At 39.3% G+C, this 20,875-nt stretch overlaps 1 protein-coding gene across 2 annotated transcripts in view; it reads left to right on the top strand.

Moving 5' to 3' along the window:
• The first annotated feature begins 352 nt into the window (after positions 1 to 352).
• The window catches only part of lcmt2 (leucine carboxyl methyltransferase 2), a 38,321-nt gene continuing 17,798 nt past the window's right edge, over positions 353 to 20,875 (top strand). Inside the window, exons 1-8 of one of the 2 annotated variants that reach the window (XM_067987842.1) lie at positions 353 to 452; positions 4,322 to 4,446; positions 6,856 to 6,937; positions 7,605 to 7,794; positions 8,297 to 8,453; positions 9,334 to 9,523; positions 15,739 to 15,846; positions 16,351 to 16,438. In XM_067987842.1, the coding sequence (XP_067843943.1) occupies positions 360 to 452; positions 4,322 to 4,446; positions 6,856 to 6,937; positions 7,605 to 7,794; positions 8,297 to 8,453; positions 9,334 to 9,523; positions 15,739 to 15,846; positions 16,351 to 16,438 (1,033 nt within the window). In that variant the 5' untranslated portion in view covers positions 353 to 359. Of the gene's footprint in view, positions 453 to 3,168; positions 3,382 to 4,321; positions 4,447 to 6,855; positions 6,938 to 7,604; positions 7,795 to 8,296; positions 8,454 to 9,333; positions 9,524 to 15,738; positions 15,847 to 16,350; positions 16,439 to 20,875 lie in introns of those variants that run through there. The other variant, XM_067987843.1, reaches the window with a different exon arrangement.

Raw genomic sequence — 20,875 nt, 5'->3', positions numbered from 1 at the left:
TATACCTGCCTTAGCCCCATATCCCTTAATACCTTTGGTCAACAAAAATCTTATCAATCTCAGATTTAAAATTAACAATTGAGATAGGAACATAGGAATACTTATATGTACAATTATGCATAAGGTAGCATTACCGCCCACTTTGAAAGGTTTGCACGTGATTGAGTAATATAAATCCTAACAGCTTCATATTAGTGTTCACGAATGACTGACTGCCTATAGTACTGTCTCCTGGGCTCTCCAGCTTCAATCACTGAAGCGCACTCGTAGACAACAGCCTGATAATCCCAGGCGCATGCGCGGACCTACGTGGCCTCCCTGGCCGTGCGCACGCGCGGAGTCTGCCGGCAGTTGGTGCAATGAGCGGGGAGGATGGGAGCGGAGCGGGGGTTACCGCCAGCGCCACAAATAAGAGGTGTAGGAGCAAGAGACAGGCCGGGGAGGACGCTGCTGTGAGTGACTGCCCCTCCCTCCGGGATAGGGGGCGGAATTACAGGTCCTTATTTCGGACCAAAGCGGGTCTGCAGCAAGTTTGGTCAAAGTCAGGCTCGGCCGCCATTGTATTTGTGTCCTGACCACGTTGGGCCTGGCGGCAGCACCTCGCAGTTATATAACGCCTCTAAAGTGGAAGATACTCGGAATGGACACCTAGGAGTTGTAGGAGCGTTAGGAGAGGTGCAGCACAGTTGAACATAGGTGGAGGAGGGGAGTGGGGGAGGGGAGAGTTAGCAAGGCAGATTGGTCGAGGAAAGGCATTCCAGAGAGGGTGGCTAAAGATTCAGGAGTGGGGTGGATGTGGTTGCCAGACTGAAGAGTATGGGATGTCAGGCTGAAGGAGTTTGCAGAGGCAGAGTAAGGTGATGTGGAGATGCAGGTGATGGACTGGGGTGGACAAATGTAAGGAATCTTACAACACCAGGTTATAGTCCAACAGTTTTATTTGAAAATCACAAGCTTTCGGAGCTTACCTCCGTCGTCAGGTGAGTGAGTGAAAGGTTCTAAAATCGCATCGCATATGTTAGGCTGGGGGACGATCACACCAATCAAAGGTGTCGTTGGTGTTCAGACAGGTTAGCCACGGAAAACATTACATCCCAGTATACTGAATACACAATGGGTCAGATTACAAAGCCAGAGAGAGAGAATGTCCAGTTGTATTAAAAACAGATAACTTTTTTTTTCTGCTGGTGGGGTTACGTGTCGCGTGACATGAACCCAAGATCCCGGTTGAGGCCGTCCTCATAGGTGCAGAACTTGGCTATTAATTTCTGCTCATCGATTTTGCGTTGTCGTGTGTCTCGAAGGCCGACTTGGAGACACACGACAACGCAAAATTGTCGAGCAGAAATTAATAGCCAAGTTCTGCACCCATGAGGACGGCCTCAACCGGGATCTTGGGTTCATGTCACGCTGCATGTAATCCCACCAGCAGGAAAAAAAAGTTATCTGTTTTTAATACAACTGGACATATTCTCTCTCTCCTCTCCTCTGCCTTTTGGGTCTCTTTCTCTCTCTGGCTTTGTAATCTGACCCATTGTGTATTCAGTATACTGGGATGTAATGTTTTCCGTGGCTAACCTGTCTGAACACCAACGACCCCTTTGATTGATGTGATCGTCTCCCAGCCTAATATATACTATGCGATTTTAGAACCTTTCACTCACTCACCTGACGAAGGAGGTAAGCTCTGAAAGCTTGTGATTTTCAAATAAAACTGTTGGACTAGAGTAAGGTGAGGCCAGGGAGGAATTGTGGATGGTGGGGAAATAAATAATTTGCACTTTCATAGCACCTTTCATGACCACTGGCCAATCCAAAGCACTTCACAGCCATTGGAAGATTCTTGAAGTGTAGTCACTGTTGTGATGTAGGGAAATGCAGCAATTTCTGCACACCATGGTCTCAAGCTCCATTGAGCTAAATATCCAGATAACCTGCTTTGGTGCTCTACTCTGGCATGCTCTATAATGTGCTCTACTCTGGCATGAGGATTTTGAATATGATGTGTTAGACTACAGTGAACCAATGGGGGTTGGTAAAGTCTGGGTTTAGTTAAGGACTTAGTGCAGGACAAAATGTAGGCTCTGGAGTTTTCAGCAGAGCAATCTGGAACCTGGGAGGCTGGCAAGGAGGGCATTGAAGAAGTCAAAAATGCTGGAACGACACAGCAGGTTTTCCAGAATCTGAAAATACCTCCGTTTTCTCCTTTCAAGTGCTGTTTGAGCTACCAAGCACAATACTGTGTATTTCAAACGGTCTTGTTATTTAAGTTTTGCAGCCTTTGTAGTTTTTCTTTATATCTCTGCAATATTTGTTTTGTAAGGAAGCAAGGGATATTATACTGGTAATATACTGTGGGATTTCTTGCAGATTGGAATAAAAATTAGATAAGTCCTACAAGGTTCAATAAAATATAGTATGGCTTTTCTGGAACAACCATACAAACTCTGATATAATACAGTGGGGTTCCTGAGGTGGCCTTTGTGCTTGCAATAAAAAAGGCAAAATTTGTGGGATTGCTGTACAAGTTATAATTTGAAAAACTGTGTTTCTGGCACAGCCAGTGCTGTTTCTGGATCTTGATGGTCTCCCCTACAAACTTGCATAATGCCACTCATTAACACTGACAGTCACTCAATTTAATAAACTATTTGGTTTCTTTATTAAAAATAAAATGATTCCATACATTTTAATGGGTTTCCAATCGATCATCCTTGTTGATCTTATGGTACTACAACTGCAGTAAGATGTAAAGCACTTATGTTTTGCACTGACACTACAGTTACACAGCCTATTAATTCATAGTTGCTCAATTTAAATTATCTGGTAACGTGAAAATTTGAGTACTAAATTCTCACATTACGTTTCTCAATTTGCTTAATTGGACATTTTTAATGTTTAAAATGAGTGAATTATCTACAGTAGACTGTTGTGTAAATGCAGCCTAAATCTGGTATTTTCTTAGTATATTCTAATCAGGCCTTTTAATTGCAAATCTGATTATAAACTACAATGTATTTGCTGGTTGACTGCATTTAACACAATTCTACTATTACGATACTTATTAGTGTCCGATATTTGCACAATCAAACATTCATGTTGTAATCTTCCTAGATCCAGTGGAGTTTATCAAAATCAATCAGATGTGATATATTGGCACTAATTTCTGATGAGCATTTGTTGAGCATTGTCATTCCAAATCATCCCAGCAGAGCCCATAGAAAACTGGGATAATACAGTGGCGATCTTATTCCCCTCACCCTCCACTTTCCTTTTTTAATTCTGCTTCCTCTTTTGGATCTTCTGATGTCATGTGTCATTCTCCATCTGAGAGGGCAGCTGTACAACCAGGTCTCAGATCTCTGCCAATAATTGCAACAGGTAATTGAGACTGACCCTATTGACTTGTTTCTTTCCATCCTGTGGAGAAGCACCTCACCTCTACTTTTGCACAGTGACCCAGCTGAGTTTAAAAACTCCCATTTATGAAATTGCACACAACTGAAATCCTCTTCATCGAACCCAATCTGCCATTATCGTATACTATTGTATATTGCAGGTTTATATAAGCAAGATAGAAAAGTAGAAATTGTATTACTTTTTATAAAAGGAACCAATGAAAATGGGAAGACAGGCAGAATGGTGTGAGGAGGTATGTCAGATAAAAAGACTATCAAGAGGTTTGAAAACCTGGGGTCAGATGTTGATGGTTTACATGTTATTGCAATCACAGATCTTTTAGCGAAAGGGTTGACTGAAATGCAGCCATGCTACTTGCAGATACTACAGGCACTTAACCTAGATATATTTGAAATTAAATTGAACTTTACTACAACATGAAGGAGGCCCAAACTATATAGAAATAATGTTCTAATGCTAAGCTATTGTCTGAAAATGGGTTAGGTGAGCTTAAAGGGGGCTCTCAAAATCTAAATAATTGCTTTTGCTGGTTTCAACTCGATGTTCTCTCTGTTTGTTCCCAAAGGCCTGGTTTACATCTGATATAAGTAGTGTTGTAGTTATTTCTGCATTTATACAATGCATGTTGAGTTAACAATGGCAGGTGATGCCCCCGTTCAACATTTTTCAATCTATTACATACATGCAAGCTTCAGTTTTGCAACTATCTCTGAAATGTAGAAATTCCCTTGCTAGAAACTGCAAATGCCCTATCATTGAAATCAAATAATAATGGCAAAAAAGAGACATAATTAACATTCAGTTAAGTGAATGGTGTTCCTTTTTGTGTATAAATATTGTTTTCCTGTACAGTACTAAAATGTTTCCAATTCATGCTAACATTGTTTTATTGAATCTGCAGGTCCAGGGTACAAATGACAGCAGTATCGTTAGCAAGTGCTCAATGGTCAGTTTAGGCTACTTCAATGATGTCTTCCTGAAAGGATTTGTAAATAAAACCACCAGAAGAGCTCCACTTATAAATCGGTATGATGCTGTTGATCCAATTATGTGGTTATGTTGTGGGAAGTATTTATGCATTTGATGCATCTTGCACTTTAAAGGGGAATAACTTTGGAATCATTTTTGTTCCAGTGCCATTTTTTTAACAAAATGTTTTTTTCCCTCCAGTTTTCTCTCCTTATGACTAATGTTGGGCACAGTTCTGTGGACACCATACCTCACTCAAGTGGCCAGTGTTCATATGTGAGCCCAGATGATGTGTGCTGGCAGTGTTATTCATGGGAGCATCATAGTTGTGCCCCATCCTGTCCTCAGCTAATTCCAGCAGGAATCAGTGGAAACTCTGGCTAATCCCCCCCCTTCCCATAGCCCAGGGGTGCTATAACCAGCTGTAGCAGTCCATATGCAAGCTCAGCTGAGATCAGCTAACTCAGCACAGGCTGTGATGATGCAATAAAAATTGCCTGTGTGGCAAATGCTTTTCATATGTTTCTTGGAGAAATCAAAGAACTATAATCAGATCCTTTTTGTTTTTGTTTGGTTGATTTCGATTTGAATATTTTTGTTAGTGCTGATGACAGGCAATTTTAGAAGTGAGGTAATTTTAATCAAAAAGAAAGGCTATAAAATATCACATGTTGGGGCTATGAAGTATTTTGGTGTATAGAAGACTTTTATTGCTTTAGTGTTTGTATATGAACTCATGACTGTCATTTTGTAAACCTAATAATATTGGTGAAATCTGCTAACATTTTTACTTTTGTAGATATAAATGTTAATAAATCATATCCACTTTTGCCCTTTCATTTATTTTTTAAAAACTATATTTTATTGGTAAAGTGAATGAAAAAATATAATGTATAACTTTCTAATATTCTTAGGCATCATTGTGTTTTTCATAAAACAAAAATCTGACCCAGTAAAGTATTTGATAAGGTTTCAAATAAATCAGATTGCTAACAACTCAAATGTATGCCAGGCCAGGTGTTAAAACCTGCTACCGTAATGACAGTAGATGGCGCTACCTGCGACTGGTTAACACCGAGTGCCAGGCGGCGATTAAATAACCGGGTCTCCTCCAGAAAGTGCCAACGGCTTTGGGCAGATGTGCGTCAGGGGAGGGTAATGGTATGCTTGATGGAGAAAATGTCATCAAATGGCGGATGAGCTAATCCTTGAATTAGCCATCTGAATCCACAATCTGCAAGCCGTGACGCAGTAGATTTTAAGTCAATGAAAGAGCAACCATGAACAGTCCGAAACACAACACCAAGATTCAAGTCCCTGCTTTAAAGTGGAGGACAGTCACAGGAGCACAGGCGACAGTCGACCAATGATGAATAACTCAAATGCTCCTACCAGAGAATTCTGTATGGAAAGTTTATGCTTATGTACTTTTCAAAACTATCACAATATACCAGCAGAATGGGTTTTCTTTTTGGGGATGGTATATTTAGAAATAAACCACATTACACAAGGCTCATGGTAATTGTTTTTATTTTTTTTTCCCATTATGATAATCAGAAGCCTTTGATAACCATCACCTTCTGACTAGCAGAAATGTGCTTAGATATTGCTGGGTTAATTAGAAGAAAGGAAATTAAATTTGTAGGCAAAGTAATATGATGGATCCTTTCACTGTTATGGTCATTGTAGAAGTGTCGACCACGAAAAACTGAGTGTTTGATTTTGCTGTCAGGATAAGGGAGCCAGCTGACGGAAGCCAATCTTGGAATCTAGACTATACGAGCACCAGCATAAAAATAGTATCAGAGTAGTAGTAACTTCTTTGTGAAGTTATCTTAGAACACTGCTTTTGTCTGTTAATATCCAAGAAATCCAGTGCATGCATAAGAACATAAGAAATAGGAGCAGGAATATGTCATACAGCCCTTTGAGCCTGCTCTGCCATTCAATAAGATCATGGCTGAACTTCTACCTCAACTCCAATTTCCCACCCTATCCCCGTACACCTTGATTCCCTTAGAGTCCAAGTATCCATCGATCTCATTCTTGCATATACTCAACGACTGAGTATTCACAACCCTCTTGGGTAGAGAATTCCAAAGATTCACAACCCTCTGAGTGAAGAAATGTTTCCTCATCTCTGTCCTAGAACTTCATGCAGATTTTTGTGAGTTGTGAACTAAAATAAGAAGTGTTTTATACACTGGTCAGTATATTATGGTTGTGTACTCACCAGTTTAGGGAATTTGAGTTTGAATGTAAGCTAACAATTCCATCCCAATCCTTGAATTTAATGTTCACAAGTGATAGAGACAGCAGGATGCCCAGCTCCTTCAAAACTTAAAAATCAGAACTGTTTAACCACTAAATTGTACTTCAGTTGAGATGTTATGTATTGGAATAGGCTGAGATGTTGCACTGAAACCAATAGGAATCTGTAATTTTACTTTCTTTCCCCCTCTGTAGCGGTTACTATGTGAGGGCAAAAGCAGTGGATTATAGTCTACGTTGCTTCTTACAACAGACAGCGAGATACTCCCGGAGACAGGTTTGGGGATTTTGCCTAGTTCTGTTTCTAATACATTTTCTCCATGAAAATAATTTATTAAAGCTTTATTGAACATATTTTGCTTCCTATTTTTATGTTATCCCCCACACAATGCATTTCTCTTGCCAAGAAGACAAGCAGGTGACCTTTGATCCCTGTCCTTTGCTAATGCCATTATATGGCTGGCCTCATACTGTGCAAGATACTGATTGGGTGTGATTATTTTCTCTCCTTTCCTACGAACAATCAACTAGTCTTCTGCTTGGTAGCTCAATCAGACAGATCAACTAAGATTGGGAACTGTGTGTAAAGGAACCACAAACACAAATCTGCATCTTGGTACGGTCCACAGTCCTTAGAAAAGAAAGTCTGCCTGGGTACATGGCCAGTTTTATCTGTCAGTTTTCACACTGGCTGAGTCTAAATTGAGTTTCAAGAAGTGGTATTCTAAATATTCTGTAATCTGTTATCTGGGAATATTCTCAGGTGTATATATAACTAGAGCAAATTTATTCTGTTTAAGTATACAACTGTGCAACTGAATTGTGAGTAATTGTATGCTTAGACCAGGATCATGCTTGATCTGAACATTTGTGTTCTGACAGTGACTGAGAATAGTACATCAGAGCTTAATACTGGAGCTTGGTATGTATTCCCATTTCTACAGATCCTCTCCCTTGGTGCTGGGTTTGATTCCTTGTACTTTCGGCTAAAGGCAAATGGAGAGCTTAAAAATGTGATCATGTATGAGGTGGATTTTCCAGATGTTGTTCAGCGCAAAGTCACTCTGATTAAAAACAATCCGGAACTGATGGAGCTCATAGGCTGCATTGATGAAATGAGACCAGCCCAAACGGGTATGATTACTTTTCAAATACATGCTTCATTGAAAATGCTTGCTGACTTTGGCAAGACTTTTGACGGTGATACAATGGGCAAATGATGTCAGGCATTCTTGCTAAATAGGATTATAGTTTGCACAATAGTCATTTTTTTTATTTGAAAAGAAAGGGCTACTCAGTGGGCTTGCCTCATATTTTTAATGTTGCCAAATTTATTGGCAATGATTGCTGAAATTATTTAAACATATATTAAAATAAAATTTAAAATTGATGCCTGTGTGTACCATGAAAATTCATTTTTATTTAGACTATCTTATCTATATTCTATAAATAACGGAGACTAATTTATACACTGGTGCAAACTAAACTAAAATGTAAAAATGGAACGATTACACACAATAAATTGCAATACATTACAAAAAAGACCCCTTTTTCTTAATAGATTTGCTTAAATATCTAACTCTGGTTTGACAGTCCCTTTTTAAACAATAGTGATATTTCATATTTGGGGTTGCAGGTAGTCTATGTCTTAGTGGTATGGATTACAAGTTGCTTGGCATTGACCTGACTGAAATAGTGGAATTAGATAATCTACTGATGGAGACTGGCCTAAACCCTGCCTGCCCAACACTACTGCTGTCAGAAGTTGTACTGACATATATGAAAGTGAAAAGGTAACTACAATGGATTTGGAGAGTTGATTGATAATATGCTGGGTGCGCAGTTATTTTCAAGGAGGCAAGCAGCAAGGGTGTTTGTCTTTACAAAACTGTTCCAATATATGCACTAATGGGACAAGTACATTTGAATTGAGAGGGATTCACTAAGAAATGTTACAATTTGAAATAGAACGAGGAATAATTATTGGCTGCCTAGTAGTTACAATATTCAAGCATTGTAATTGGGTTGTTAGCTAGGAGATTGTCAAAGTTTAAATTCAAGCCTTAGTTGAACCAAGGAGCAGTTTTGACACTCATCAAGATACTCACAGGCTGGCAGTTCCACTCTGTTGATTGGAAGTGATGATGTGGATTCTAGAGAGAAGAAACCGTTCCAAAACATTTCAAAATTATGTCCTGTTCACAGACACATGAATATAATTCTTCGAATTTATTGTATCCAATGCCCTGCAGATGTTTAATGTTTAAAATGAGTGTTGGAATGAATTACTGTTACGAACTGGTGTCCATTGCCAGCAACTCAGAAAGATCTTTAAACATCATGGGGAGGTGCCTAGTAAAGACCATGTACTATTCTATAAGATGGAGGTAAAATTGCCATGTTACTGTGCTCACACACCTCTGAGGTGTCATTGGCAAAGGCATGTGAATAAGTCTCTGACTGTCCCCGTTCCTAATAATTCAGAATCCTAGCTCAGAGAGGCATCAGTTAATCGTGAAAGGAACGGGAATCCTTCCAAATACTTATTTTTTTGTTTGAAGTTAGGTATGCGGCTGCATTTTCAGAGTAACCCTTAGATTGGTATTTTAAGTAATGAATTTAATGAGTCTAAGTTTTCTGATCCATTTCTGACAAAGTTAAACTATTGTCTAGTTCTTCAGCAGTAATCCATTGGGCAGCAAACCGATTTTCGTCAGCAGTATTTGTTGTCTATGAACAGATACGCCCTGATGACCCATTCGGTCAGGTCATGCAGCGTCATTTCACACGGTTGAACTCCACTCTACATGCACTTGTTCAGTTTCCTAGAAAAGAAGCTCAGCGGAAACGTTTTTTAAATAAGGTCAGTTGAACATCGCGGATATTCCATCTATTACATGTACATTTACAATTATGATGGTGTAAATTCTGCACACAGCAAATCTGTTACCATATGAATCTTTTAATTTCTTTGATTCACTTCCCACCAGCTCAAGTTTAGATTTTTCCACCTAAAACAGCTTTAACTAATGGTGTAGTTGAGGCGAATAACATACATGGGGAAGTTAAATAAATACATGAGGGAGAAGGGAATAGAAGGTTATGCTGATATGGTTAGATGAAGTAGGGTGGGAGGAGGCTCGTATGGAGCATAAACACCGCATAGACCTGTTGGGCCAAATGGCCTGTTTCAATGCTGTAAATTTTATGTAATTCTGTGTAATACTATTAGAATCAGAGTATCTATGGTGGTGTGTAATTGTCCATTTATTTGTGTCAAGCAAATTGTTCTACATGGGAAACAACTCAACTTGCTACTTGCTCAAGAGGCTAGTTTCCATAGGGATTCTGTTGACAATGTCTCATTAACACGCCTATTGACACAGATTTTTCTTAAAGGTGCACAGAGTAGTTATAAGATATTAAAATACAAATATTTCAAATCAAGATTGAATCATCAAACTGATGGTTTAATGTTTGATGAGCAATTTTTTGATGATACTCCAAAAGTAAAGATCGTTTCATGAATACCTGCCCTGTATTTTATAGTTTATTGATGCTACATTTTATGTCGATTATAGAAGCACCTAGCTTATGTGTAACCATTTATCCTCCCATTAAATTCTAAAGTATATTTAACTTGATAAAGCTGTAAAGTTCTTAGCATCATCCAAAAGGACCTTGACTACTAATATGCCATTTTAAAAAAAATGTATTTAACACTTCATACTCATCAAAGTGAAAGATGTTAAAGCTGGGGGAAATGCACCTTGTAGAATTACAGTCCAGAAACAGGCCATTCGGCCCAACAGGTCCGTGCCAGTGTTTATGCTCCACACGAGTCTCCTCCCTCCCTACTTCAAGTAACACAGCATATCCTATTTATAAGAACATAAGAAATAGGACCAGGAGTAGGCCATACGGCCCCTCGAGCCTGCTCTGCCATTCAATAAGATCATGATGTGGAGACGCCCTAGTAAGAACGGGATATGACGCTCGACTCATCGATCGACAGTTCCGACGGGCCACAGCAAAAAATCGCATAGACCTCCTCAGGAGACTAACACGGGACGCAACCAACAGAGTACCCTTTGTCGTCCAGTACTTCCCCGGAGCGGAGAAACTACGCCATGTTCTCCGCAGCCTTCAACATGTCATCAATGAGGACAAACACCTCGCTATGGCCATCCCCACACCTCCACTACTCGCCTTTAAACAGCCACCCAACCTCAAACAGACCATCGTTCGCAGCAAATTACCTAGCTTTCAAGAGAACAGCGTCCACGACGCCACACAACCCTGCCACGGTAACCTCTGCAAGACATGCCAGATCATCGACACAGATACCACCATCACACGAGAGGACACCACCCACCAGGTGCATGGTTCATACTCCTGTGACTCGGCCAACGTTGTCTACCTCATACGTTGCAGGAAAGGATGCCCCAGAGCATGGTACATTGGCGAGACCATGCAGACGCTGCGACAACGGATGAATGGACACCGCGCAACAATCGCCAAACAGGAGGGTTCCCTCCCAGTCGGGGAACACTTCAGCAGTCATGGACATTCATCCACCGACCTTCGGGTAAGCGTACTCCAAGGCGGCCTTCGAGACACACGACAACGCAAAATCGTCGAGCAGAAATTGATAGCCAAGTTCCGCACCCATGAGGACGGCCTCAACCGGGATCTTGGGTTCATGTCACGCTACACGTTACCCCACCAGCGAACAAATGTTATCTGTTTTTAATATAATGGGTCATTTGCTGGCTTTCTCTGCCTTCCGGATGTTTCTGCCTCTCTCTTTTTTTTCCTGTTTGTTTTTTTGTTGAATATGTATTCGGGGGTTCTGCAGGTGACACCTCTCTGTCTGAACACGGTGATTGCCTTGGCAACGGGCAGTTGCAGGGGCAGTCTGTAAACACCATGTATTGTTCTATATGTATAAATGCGTAGTCTTCAAGGAGCTCCTGAACATTTACCTGAGGAAGGAGGAAGTCTCCGAAAGCTTGTGAATTTAAAATAAAATTGCTGGACTATAACTTGGTGTTGTAAAATTGTTTACAATAAGATCATGGCTGATCTTCGACCTCAATTCTACTTTCCCGCCCTTTTCTCCTTCTTGTGTTTATCTAGTTTCCCCTTAAATACATCTATGCCAATTGCCTCAACTACTCCTTATGGTAGCGAGTTCCACATTCTAACCACTCTCTGAGTAAAGAAGTTTCTCCTGAATGCCCATTGGATTTGTTAGTGACTATCTTATATTTATGACCCTTAGCTCTGGCCTCTCCGCAAGTGGAAAAATCTTCTCTACGTCTACCCTATCAAACTCTTTCATAATCTTAAAGACCTCTTTTAGGTCACCCCTCAGTCTTTTTTCTAGAGAAAAGAGCCCCAGCCTGCTCATTCTTTCCTGATAGGTATAACCTCTCAGTTTTGGTATCATCCTAGTAAATCTTTTTTGCACCTTCTCCATCCTTTTTATATAATGGAGACCAGAACTGTTCACAGCACTCCGTATGATTTAACCAAGGTTCTATACAAGTTTAACATAACCTCTCAGCTTTTCAATTCTATCCCTTCGGAAATGAACCCCAGTTCTTGGTTGCTTTTTTTTTATGGCCTTATTAACCTGCATTGCTATTTTTAGTGATTTGTGTATCTGTACCCCTAGATCCCTCTGCTCCTTTACTCCATTTAGACTCTTATTATCCAAGAAGTATGTGGCCCCCTTACTCTTCCTACCAAAATGTAATGCCTCACCCTTATCTATATTGAAATTCATTTGCCAATTACCCATCCATTCTGCAAATTTATTAATGCTTTCCTGTATTTTGTCAGAGTCCTCCTCGGTATTAACCATACCCCCCCAATTTGGTGAAATTGTGCTTCCAATTCCTGAGTCCAAATCATTTATGTAAATGGTGAACAACAGTGGTCCCAGCACCGATCCTTTGGAACACCACTTACCATCTTTTGCCAGACTGAGTAACTACCTTTACCCCCTACTCTCTGTTCTCTGTTTTGTAGCCAGCTTGTTATGCATTTTGCTACTTGTCCCCTGACTCTACATGCTCTGACCTTAGACATGAGTCTACAATGCAGTACCTTATCGAAGGCATTTTGAAAAACCAAATATATTACATCTACTACATTGCTCTTGTCTACCCTTTCTGTTACTTTTTCAAAGAATTCAATAAGGTTGGTCAAGCATGACCTTCCCTTTTGAAATCTGTGCTGACTATGCTTTATTATATTTTTGGTTTCCAGATGTTTTTCCATTACATCTTTCAGTAAAGATTCCATTATCTTTCCTACCACTGACGTTAAGCTAATTGGTCTATGGTTCCCTGGATTGGTTGTATCTCCTTTTTAAATATAGGAATCACATTAGCTGTCCATCCATCCTCTGGCACTATTCGCTTTTCTAATGAATTTTTATATATGTGTAATAGTGCTTCTACTATCTCTTCCCTAACTTCTTCTAATATACACGGATGTAATCCATCTGGACATGGGGTTTTATCCTCTCTAAGTTTGATTAGTTTATCAATTATCTCCCCCCTTTCAATCTTAGATGACAAAATCTTTTTTGATCTCTTTTAATGTCATGCACACCATGTTAGTTTCCCTGGTAAATACTGAGGCAAAGTAATTATTTAATATTCCTGTTATTTCGCTGTCTAACCTGTGAGTTTATCTTGTGTATCACTCAGTGGCCCTATCCCTATCCTAATGCTTCTTTTGTTATGTGTCTGTAGAATACTTTATTTCTTTTTATATTCCTTGATGATTTAATTTCATATTTCTCTTTGCTTTCCTAATTGTTTTTTAAACTTCTTTCGTAACCTTTTTGTGTTCCCTTTTGTCATCCTCTCCTTTGGTCTCTATGTATTTAGTGTATGCCTTTTTCTTCAGTTTCAATTTTGTCCTTATTTCTTTATTCATCCATGGTGTATCATTACTGGCTAGTTTATTCTTGCTTTTTAGTGGGATATATTTCTTCTGGACTCTATTGATCACCGTTTTAAATGTTTCCCATTGCTGTTCTATTTCTTTGTTTATCTGTAAATTTTTCCAGTTTATTTTCCCTAGTTCCATTCTCAGCCCCTGAAAATCAGCTTTTTTCCAATTTATTACTTTGGTCTTTGTCTGTCTTATGTCCTTCTCAATTTTTATCTTAAACCTTATTATGTTGTGATTGCTTTTGCCTAGATGCTTCCCTATGTTTACTTCTATTATGTGTTCTGGTTCATTTCCCATTACTTGACCCAGTAGTGCTTCCTCTCTTGGGCTTTTCACATACTGGGTAAGAAAGGAGTCCTGCACACGAGTGTAAAAACCCCATTCCCTGTACCCTGTACCTACCTCTTCTTGCCAGTTTAGTTGGGGATAGTTAAAATCTTCCATGATTATTATTCTATGTCCTTTACTCATTTCACATATTTGCTCACATATTTGCTTACATATTTCTTCCTCCACCTCCTTTCCTCTATTAGGTGGTCTGTAGTATACCCTTATTAGTGTGATCAATCCCTTATCTTTTATTTCAATCCATATGGATTCTGTTTCTTTCCTTCTGTTAGTTATGTCCCTTTTTTTTCTATTGCCATTATGTTATTTCTAATTAGTACAGCTACCCACTCCCCCCTTCCTTCCCTATCCTTTCTGAATATGTTATAGCCTGCAATATTTAGTTGCCAGTCATGTTCTCTATGTAGCCACGTTTCAGTTATTCCTACTATATCTGGTTCCTCGCTACGGATTATTGCCTCCAGTTCCCCTGTCTTATTTTGGATGCTGTGTACATTGCTGTACAAGCAGTTTAATTCATCTTTAATAGTTGTTCCTTTCACTTTATTTTTACCAGTCCTTTTATACTTCTGTTTTATAACTGTATTTGTTCCTTGACCATTTATGTTATCTTTCTTCCTTACCCTGGTCTGACCTTTACACTCATCTCCTGTTTCTTTTATCTTTAGGCTTTTGTTATTACTACCAGATCCCTCCCCCCATCTTGCTAGTTTAAAGCCCTACCCACCGCCCTATTTATTCTTTCCGCTAGGACTCTGGTCCCATTACTGTTCAGGTGGAGCCCGTCCCAGTACTGGTGCCAGTGTCCCATGAAATGGAAGCCCTTCTTCCCACACCACTCTTTCAGCCATACATTCACCTTTCTGATCTGTCTATCCCTATGCCAATTAGTACGTGATTCAGGTAGTAATCCTGAGATTTGATAGCTTTGGAATTTAGTATCAGCATCGAACACTTTCTGGTCAGAGGCCAGTTACAAAATAAAGTTGTATGAATGAATAGGTCAGTCTGGCTTAGTTCTAATCTTAGAAGAGCAACCTGATGCACCTCTGTGAATTTCATTTCACGTACCATCATATCTGAGTGAATTGGTTGGTGCTTTTTTTTTAGCCAATTTGTTCACCGTTTTTGACAGTTTTGTGCTTGGAACCAAGCTCATGTGTGAATAGATCCCCCAGGTGACAAGTTACCAATCTCAGATGTTTCCTTACATGGAAGCTGCAAAAATGGGAGTGAAAGATGTTTTAGCCACTAAGTGCAGCTGTCTTAAAGCACATAAGTCTGGGAGCAAATTGCTGGCTATGTTTCGAGCACAGGTGGAAAAACCATAGAGAGGGGGACGAAGCTTTATTATCTGAAAAAATAAAATATCTTGTTTAATTTCTGATGTAGTCACTCCAGTTATTTTATTAGCTACATTTAGCTAAGATCAATGTTTTTCTGGACCAAATTTTATTTTTTTCTAATTGGTAGTTTTTTATAATGGGCTCATTGAATACTGTAAGACATCAGGAGGCTACAAGCGAAATACAGAATAGGCTTCAGAACAGTTTCAACTTGCTGATAAGTAGCTCAATTTGCTTTTTTCAAATCGTAACATTCTATGATCCTTTGCCAAGTTACTTATTTTTCCCTTCGTTCAATGTGATGAGCTTTAAAGTCTATCTTCAGAATTTATGACTGTGCTAATAGACAGAAGCAATTTGTTGTCCAAGTGACAAATTTATTTGTATGTAATTCCTTACATGTCTCTTTTAGGGCTGGGAGGAATGTCATTGTATTGACATGAACGAGTTTTATGTTGGATTTATTCCAGAACAGGAGAAGCAAAGGATTGAAATGTTGGAACCTTTTGATGAGTATGAGGTAAATGTAACTTGTTACAATTAAATGTGTTGTTTAACTGTTTGAGTAGTGGAAACGCCCTTCAACTTTCAAAATATGTTCTGTCCCATAATTTCTGGGAAAAATATTCCAAAATAGAACTCGAAAAAGGTATAGAATGCGTAAACCAGTTTTGAAAGCAACATTTCTTCCTGACTTCAAAAAAAATGTAGACTTAACAGTACTTTTCCACCTATTATAAGCAAATTAGGCAGCTAAAAGTAAGTGCATGCTAACTATGAAGCCCTGTTTGAATCCATTTTAATCTGCCCTAACTTCAAATCAATGACTTATCAATTAACATGCTAAAATGGGTAGATTTGTTATTGTTAATGGTGTGAGGTACCTCATGGAATACTAACTGTTAATAATTAAAGCAGATATTTTCTCATTTCATGATATTTCAAAGAATGTATTCACTTAAATTAATTTGAGAAATGTTTCTTACCTCTTTTCCCCCCTCCCCCCTATTTATTTTTAATCAAGGAATGGCACCTGAAGTGTTCTCACTATTTAATTCTGAGTGCGTCAAAAGGAGACCTGAAAAGATGTCTGTTGCTCCCTCCTCCTCCAGGTAAGGTCAGCAAAAGTAAACTGAACTAAGTAACTGCATTTTGGGAATCTGGTGAATCAAAATATTACTGACTTACAGAATATTTAAAAATAATTAGATTCCCAAAGTGTTCTGGAGACAGGGAACTACAGAATCAATAGTTTAGATTATTCACAAGGATAGAGCATGGAAGTGACTGAAAATTCGCCTTCTAAATTTTCCTTTAAATTGCATTGGCCCATAAGTCAAACCTCAAGCTATTTTTATATTCTGGATTTGAGCTTTACACTGTAGAAAAACACTACATCGACAGGAAAGTTGGTAGCAAACTAGAAAAGATTTGAGAGCTTACAAATGTACTCTTTGCTGCTTAGCCATTTTAACTACATGGAGCCGTCAATCATACAAAAACTGCTAGGAGTATCCAGGGAACTTCCTATATTTGGCTGTGGATATGTTAGTTGATATGTCTTCCTCCTCAAAAGAATATAAACTTTTAAATAAGAGCACTTCATCAGCAACAACAACACCTATATCAACAGGACCTGTATTAACAATTCGTACAAAGTCACTGACATTAAAATGTTGTTGCTTGGTTTTGGCTGTACTCTTACTACTCTTTGTTAAAACGAGGGGGGTGCTTTATTATTCATAAGTGTTCATGGGAGCCTTTTCTGTCAGAGTTACCAGTTGCTATGCTTAGTTGATTACCAGCCGAAGTCTTTTCTGCTCTGTTGTTGTGGCTGCGGTTTATTTCATGTGGACTGCCTGGTTAGTTCCACTTGTGTTCTAGAGTGTGTAATCAGACTTTCGAGTCTCTCCACAAATGATGGTTCTGTTTTCTGTATTGACTCTGGTTCCTCCTAAACACTTTCTTTCCCCTTCTTCAGTTTTTACCCTATAGGATCAGGCATCCATTTGCTGTTGAACTTGTGTTGGCCGCCATTTCCCTTTTCCTATTGGCTGAATTCTGACAACTTATCTTTCTTTAAGCTTGTGAAGCTCTTTGGTACCTTTATTGTTGATTTGGGCCTGAATGGCATTTCTGAATTATAGCTTCTCTTGTACATCACTTACCAGCTCCATTTTCAGAAATCAGTTTGCTGTAAGAATGGGTGCCAGGATACATATATAAAAAAATAAAAATTGTGTGACATTAAACATGATCTGTCACAGCGCTAGCACTAGAGGATCTCACTGCTCCAAGTTACAAGTCTGTCAAGATTGAAGATAGCAACAAATAAATGGGTCAGATGTTGGTGTTGACAAGAAATGAACACCATAAATGCAGCACTGCCAATAATGTCAATTGCCATGCCCTCCTTTTGAGCCAGTGTCTTCCGAGAAAACATCCACATCTGATGCGACAGAAACTGTTCATCGCAGTAAGTACATTTTGTTTTATGTGTGAAGGTTTGCCATAAGCACCAATTTTTGTTTTCAGCTCACGAAATTTCTTATTTATGTAATTTTGCTCACTATCCCCAACATTGCTTATACAGGTGGTGCTGGCATAATCTGTGGATCACACGGCAGAAGAAGACAAAATGGCAACTTCGACTGTAAGACGAGTACTCGGGAAATAGTACGTATGTCACAGACTGCTATCAGGATGTGATGATTGACTTTCACCATCAGGAATATTCAAAATGTTGCTAACTGTGGGGCTCCCAAAGAGGCACCTTAGCAACAACTACGCATCACCCACTCGCACCATGAGCAGGCACTCACCATGCCCCTCTTAAAAATCTTTGGTGACCAAGCAAAGTGTAGTGACCCATGTGGTTTCACTGATTATCAGCAATTCCACACAGTCTATTTTGTTGACACAATCACTGTATTGGTGCCTGTTCTCATGGAACAGTAGCAGGCCGCTGGACTGGGGGTGGAGGATTTTCCTAGTTGTAGTGATTTGTAGTCTGTGTCTGCATCTGGACATAGATGCTGATTGGATGAAACTAAACTGTCCACTAAAAGGCAAACACACCCCACCCAATTCTAGATGATTTTGCTGTAAGCGGCAATCACAACATGCTGGGGATCACAGAGGGCAGTTTTCTGATCTGTTTGGTTCTGACAGGGACACATCTTCAGGCCACGGATATCAGCAAGGTCGATGCCAAAGCAGAAACTCCATCCACTTAATCTTTTGAGGATTCATGCAAAAAGAAAAATAATGTATCTGGGCGTGATGGCATATGCATATGTAAAAGTTGTTCAAAGAAACTAACATTTATATGTTTTTTTGTTGTTCAAAGGAACATACATTAATGCCCCAATTTGTAATGTTCACCGTGTGTTTTATGAACATTTGTCAACTTTGCTTCCAAAAGTTTAGTGTAGAGTATGTGTAAATATATTTCATATAAAGTACTGGTGATTGTTGTCTTTATTATTTTCTTATTTATTGTAAAGCACAAAGGTTTCCCAAATCTGGCTCTTAATAGCTTTTATTGTTCCGATATTACATGATGGAAATCTGCTACCATTTTCAATACCTCTTTTTTTTCCTTTTACAAAATTATACCCCAAATTGTACATTTTATCAGATTTACAGAGACATTGTGCGACACGGTTTATGCCTCTTGTATGAGCACTAGATTTCATTGCTGAATTTTCGATAAATTGTTTTTTGAAACACAGTCTTGTTTCAGTTACTGTTTACTTAGTGAACATTACATGCACATGGAGGAACAATGACTTGTCTGGGTAAGAGGAAAGAGAATGGCATATAGATAAATGTGCATGTGTTGAAACAGACTGGGCTGGGTAAGGGGAGAAACACACAGTGGGTAAATAAGTTGTGTGTGTGCTTGGTAGACTGAATATGTTGTTTGGTAAGGGGAGGGAGGCACAGTGCATAGGGGGAGAATATAAAAGGCTGTGTTTTGTATTTCTGCGAATACAGGTAGAAATGTAGTTATTAAAGGCATAGTAAGGTGGATCTGTGTTGCACTGCAATAAGAATACAAAAATGAAACATGCACACAGCCATGAGTATCATTATTGAAATAGCTGAACTTTATTGCTTTTAGCATGAAGAACCAAATTCAAAAAATATGCAGAATAATTTCAAAAAACAATGAGAATTTCTGCCAAAACCTTTAGGATACAACAATTGACAATTACTTCGATGTCCACTGTGTAACTAGACTGAGGGTTAAACTGCATGTTGCTATACTGACAGAAAATAACAAATTGTGTGTCTCTGCTAATGGAATGCTGCTAACAAACATAAAAAATAGGAGCAGGAGTAGGCCATTCGGCCCTTCGAGCCTGCTCCACGATCAATATGATCATGGCTGATTCTCTATCTCAATACCATATTCCCGCTCTCTCCCCATATCCCTTGATGCCTTTTGTGTCAAGAAATCTATCTAGCTCCTTCTTAAATATATTCAGTGTGGTTGAGAATTCCACAGGTTCACCACCCTCTGAGTGAAGAAATTTCTCCTCATCTCAGTTCTAAATGTCCTACCCCGTATCCTGAGACTGTGACCCCTCGTTCTGGACCCCCCAGTCAGGAGAAAGATCCTCCCTGCATCCAGTCTGTCTAGCCCTGTCAGAATTTTATATGTTTCAATGAGATCTCCTCTCATTCTTCTAAACTTGAGTGAATACAGGCCAAGTTGACCCAATCTCGCCTCATACGACAGGCCTGCCATCCCAGTAATCAGTCTGGTGAACCTTCGCTGCACTCCCTCTATGGCAAGTATATCCTTTCTTAGGTAAAGAGACCAAAACTGCACACAATATTCCAGGAGTGGTCTCACCAAGGCCCTGTATAACTGCAGTAAGACATCCTTGCTCCTGTACTCAAACCCTCTTGCAATGAAGGCCAACATACCATTTGCCTTCCTAACTGCTTGTTGCACCTACATGTTTGCTTTCAGCGACTGGTGTACAAGGACACCCAGGTCCCTTTGTACATCAACATTTCCCAATCTATCACCATTTAAATAATACTCTGCCTTTCTGTTTTTTCTTACAAAGTGGAAAACTTCACATTTACCAACATTATACTGCATTTGCCCACTGAAAGAACTGTTGTCTTTTGTTCCCTAAGATCTGGAATTGCCTCCCTAAACCTCTTTGACTCTCCACCTCTCTCTCCTCCTTTAAGACCCTTCCTAAAACCTACCTCTTTGACCAAGTTTTTAGTCTCCCCTTCCTTAAATTCCCTTCTTTGGCTCGGTGTCAATTTTTGTCTGATTACACTCCTGTGAAGCACCTTGGGACGTTTTCCTACAATAATGGTGCTTTATAAATGCAAGTTGTAATATTGGTAGAGAAAAACAGACTGAAAACAGGCTTTAGGATATTTTATATACTGAGATTTGATAGGGTAAATAGAGCGAAACCATGTCCTCTGGTGGGGGAGTCCAGAACAAGGGGCATAACCTTAAAATTAAAACTAGGCAGTTCAGGGGTGATGTCAGGAAGCATTTCTTCACACAA

Source organism: Heptranchias perlo, chromosome 7 (assembly GCF_035084215.1).
Source record: "Heptranchias perlo isolate sHepPer1 chromosome 7, sHepPer1.hap1, whole genome shotgun sequence".
Taxonomy (NCBI): Eukaryota; Metazoa; Chordata; class Chondrichthyes; order Hexanchiformes; family Hexanchidae; genus Heptranchias; species Heptranchias perlo.
The sequence above is the reverse complement of the archived record's forward strand: the minus strand, read 5'-3'. Positions and strand labels throughout refer to the sequence as shown.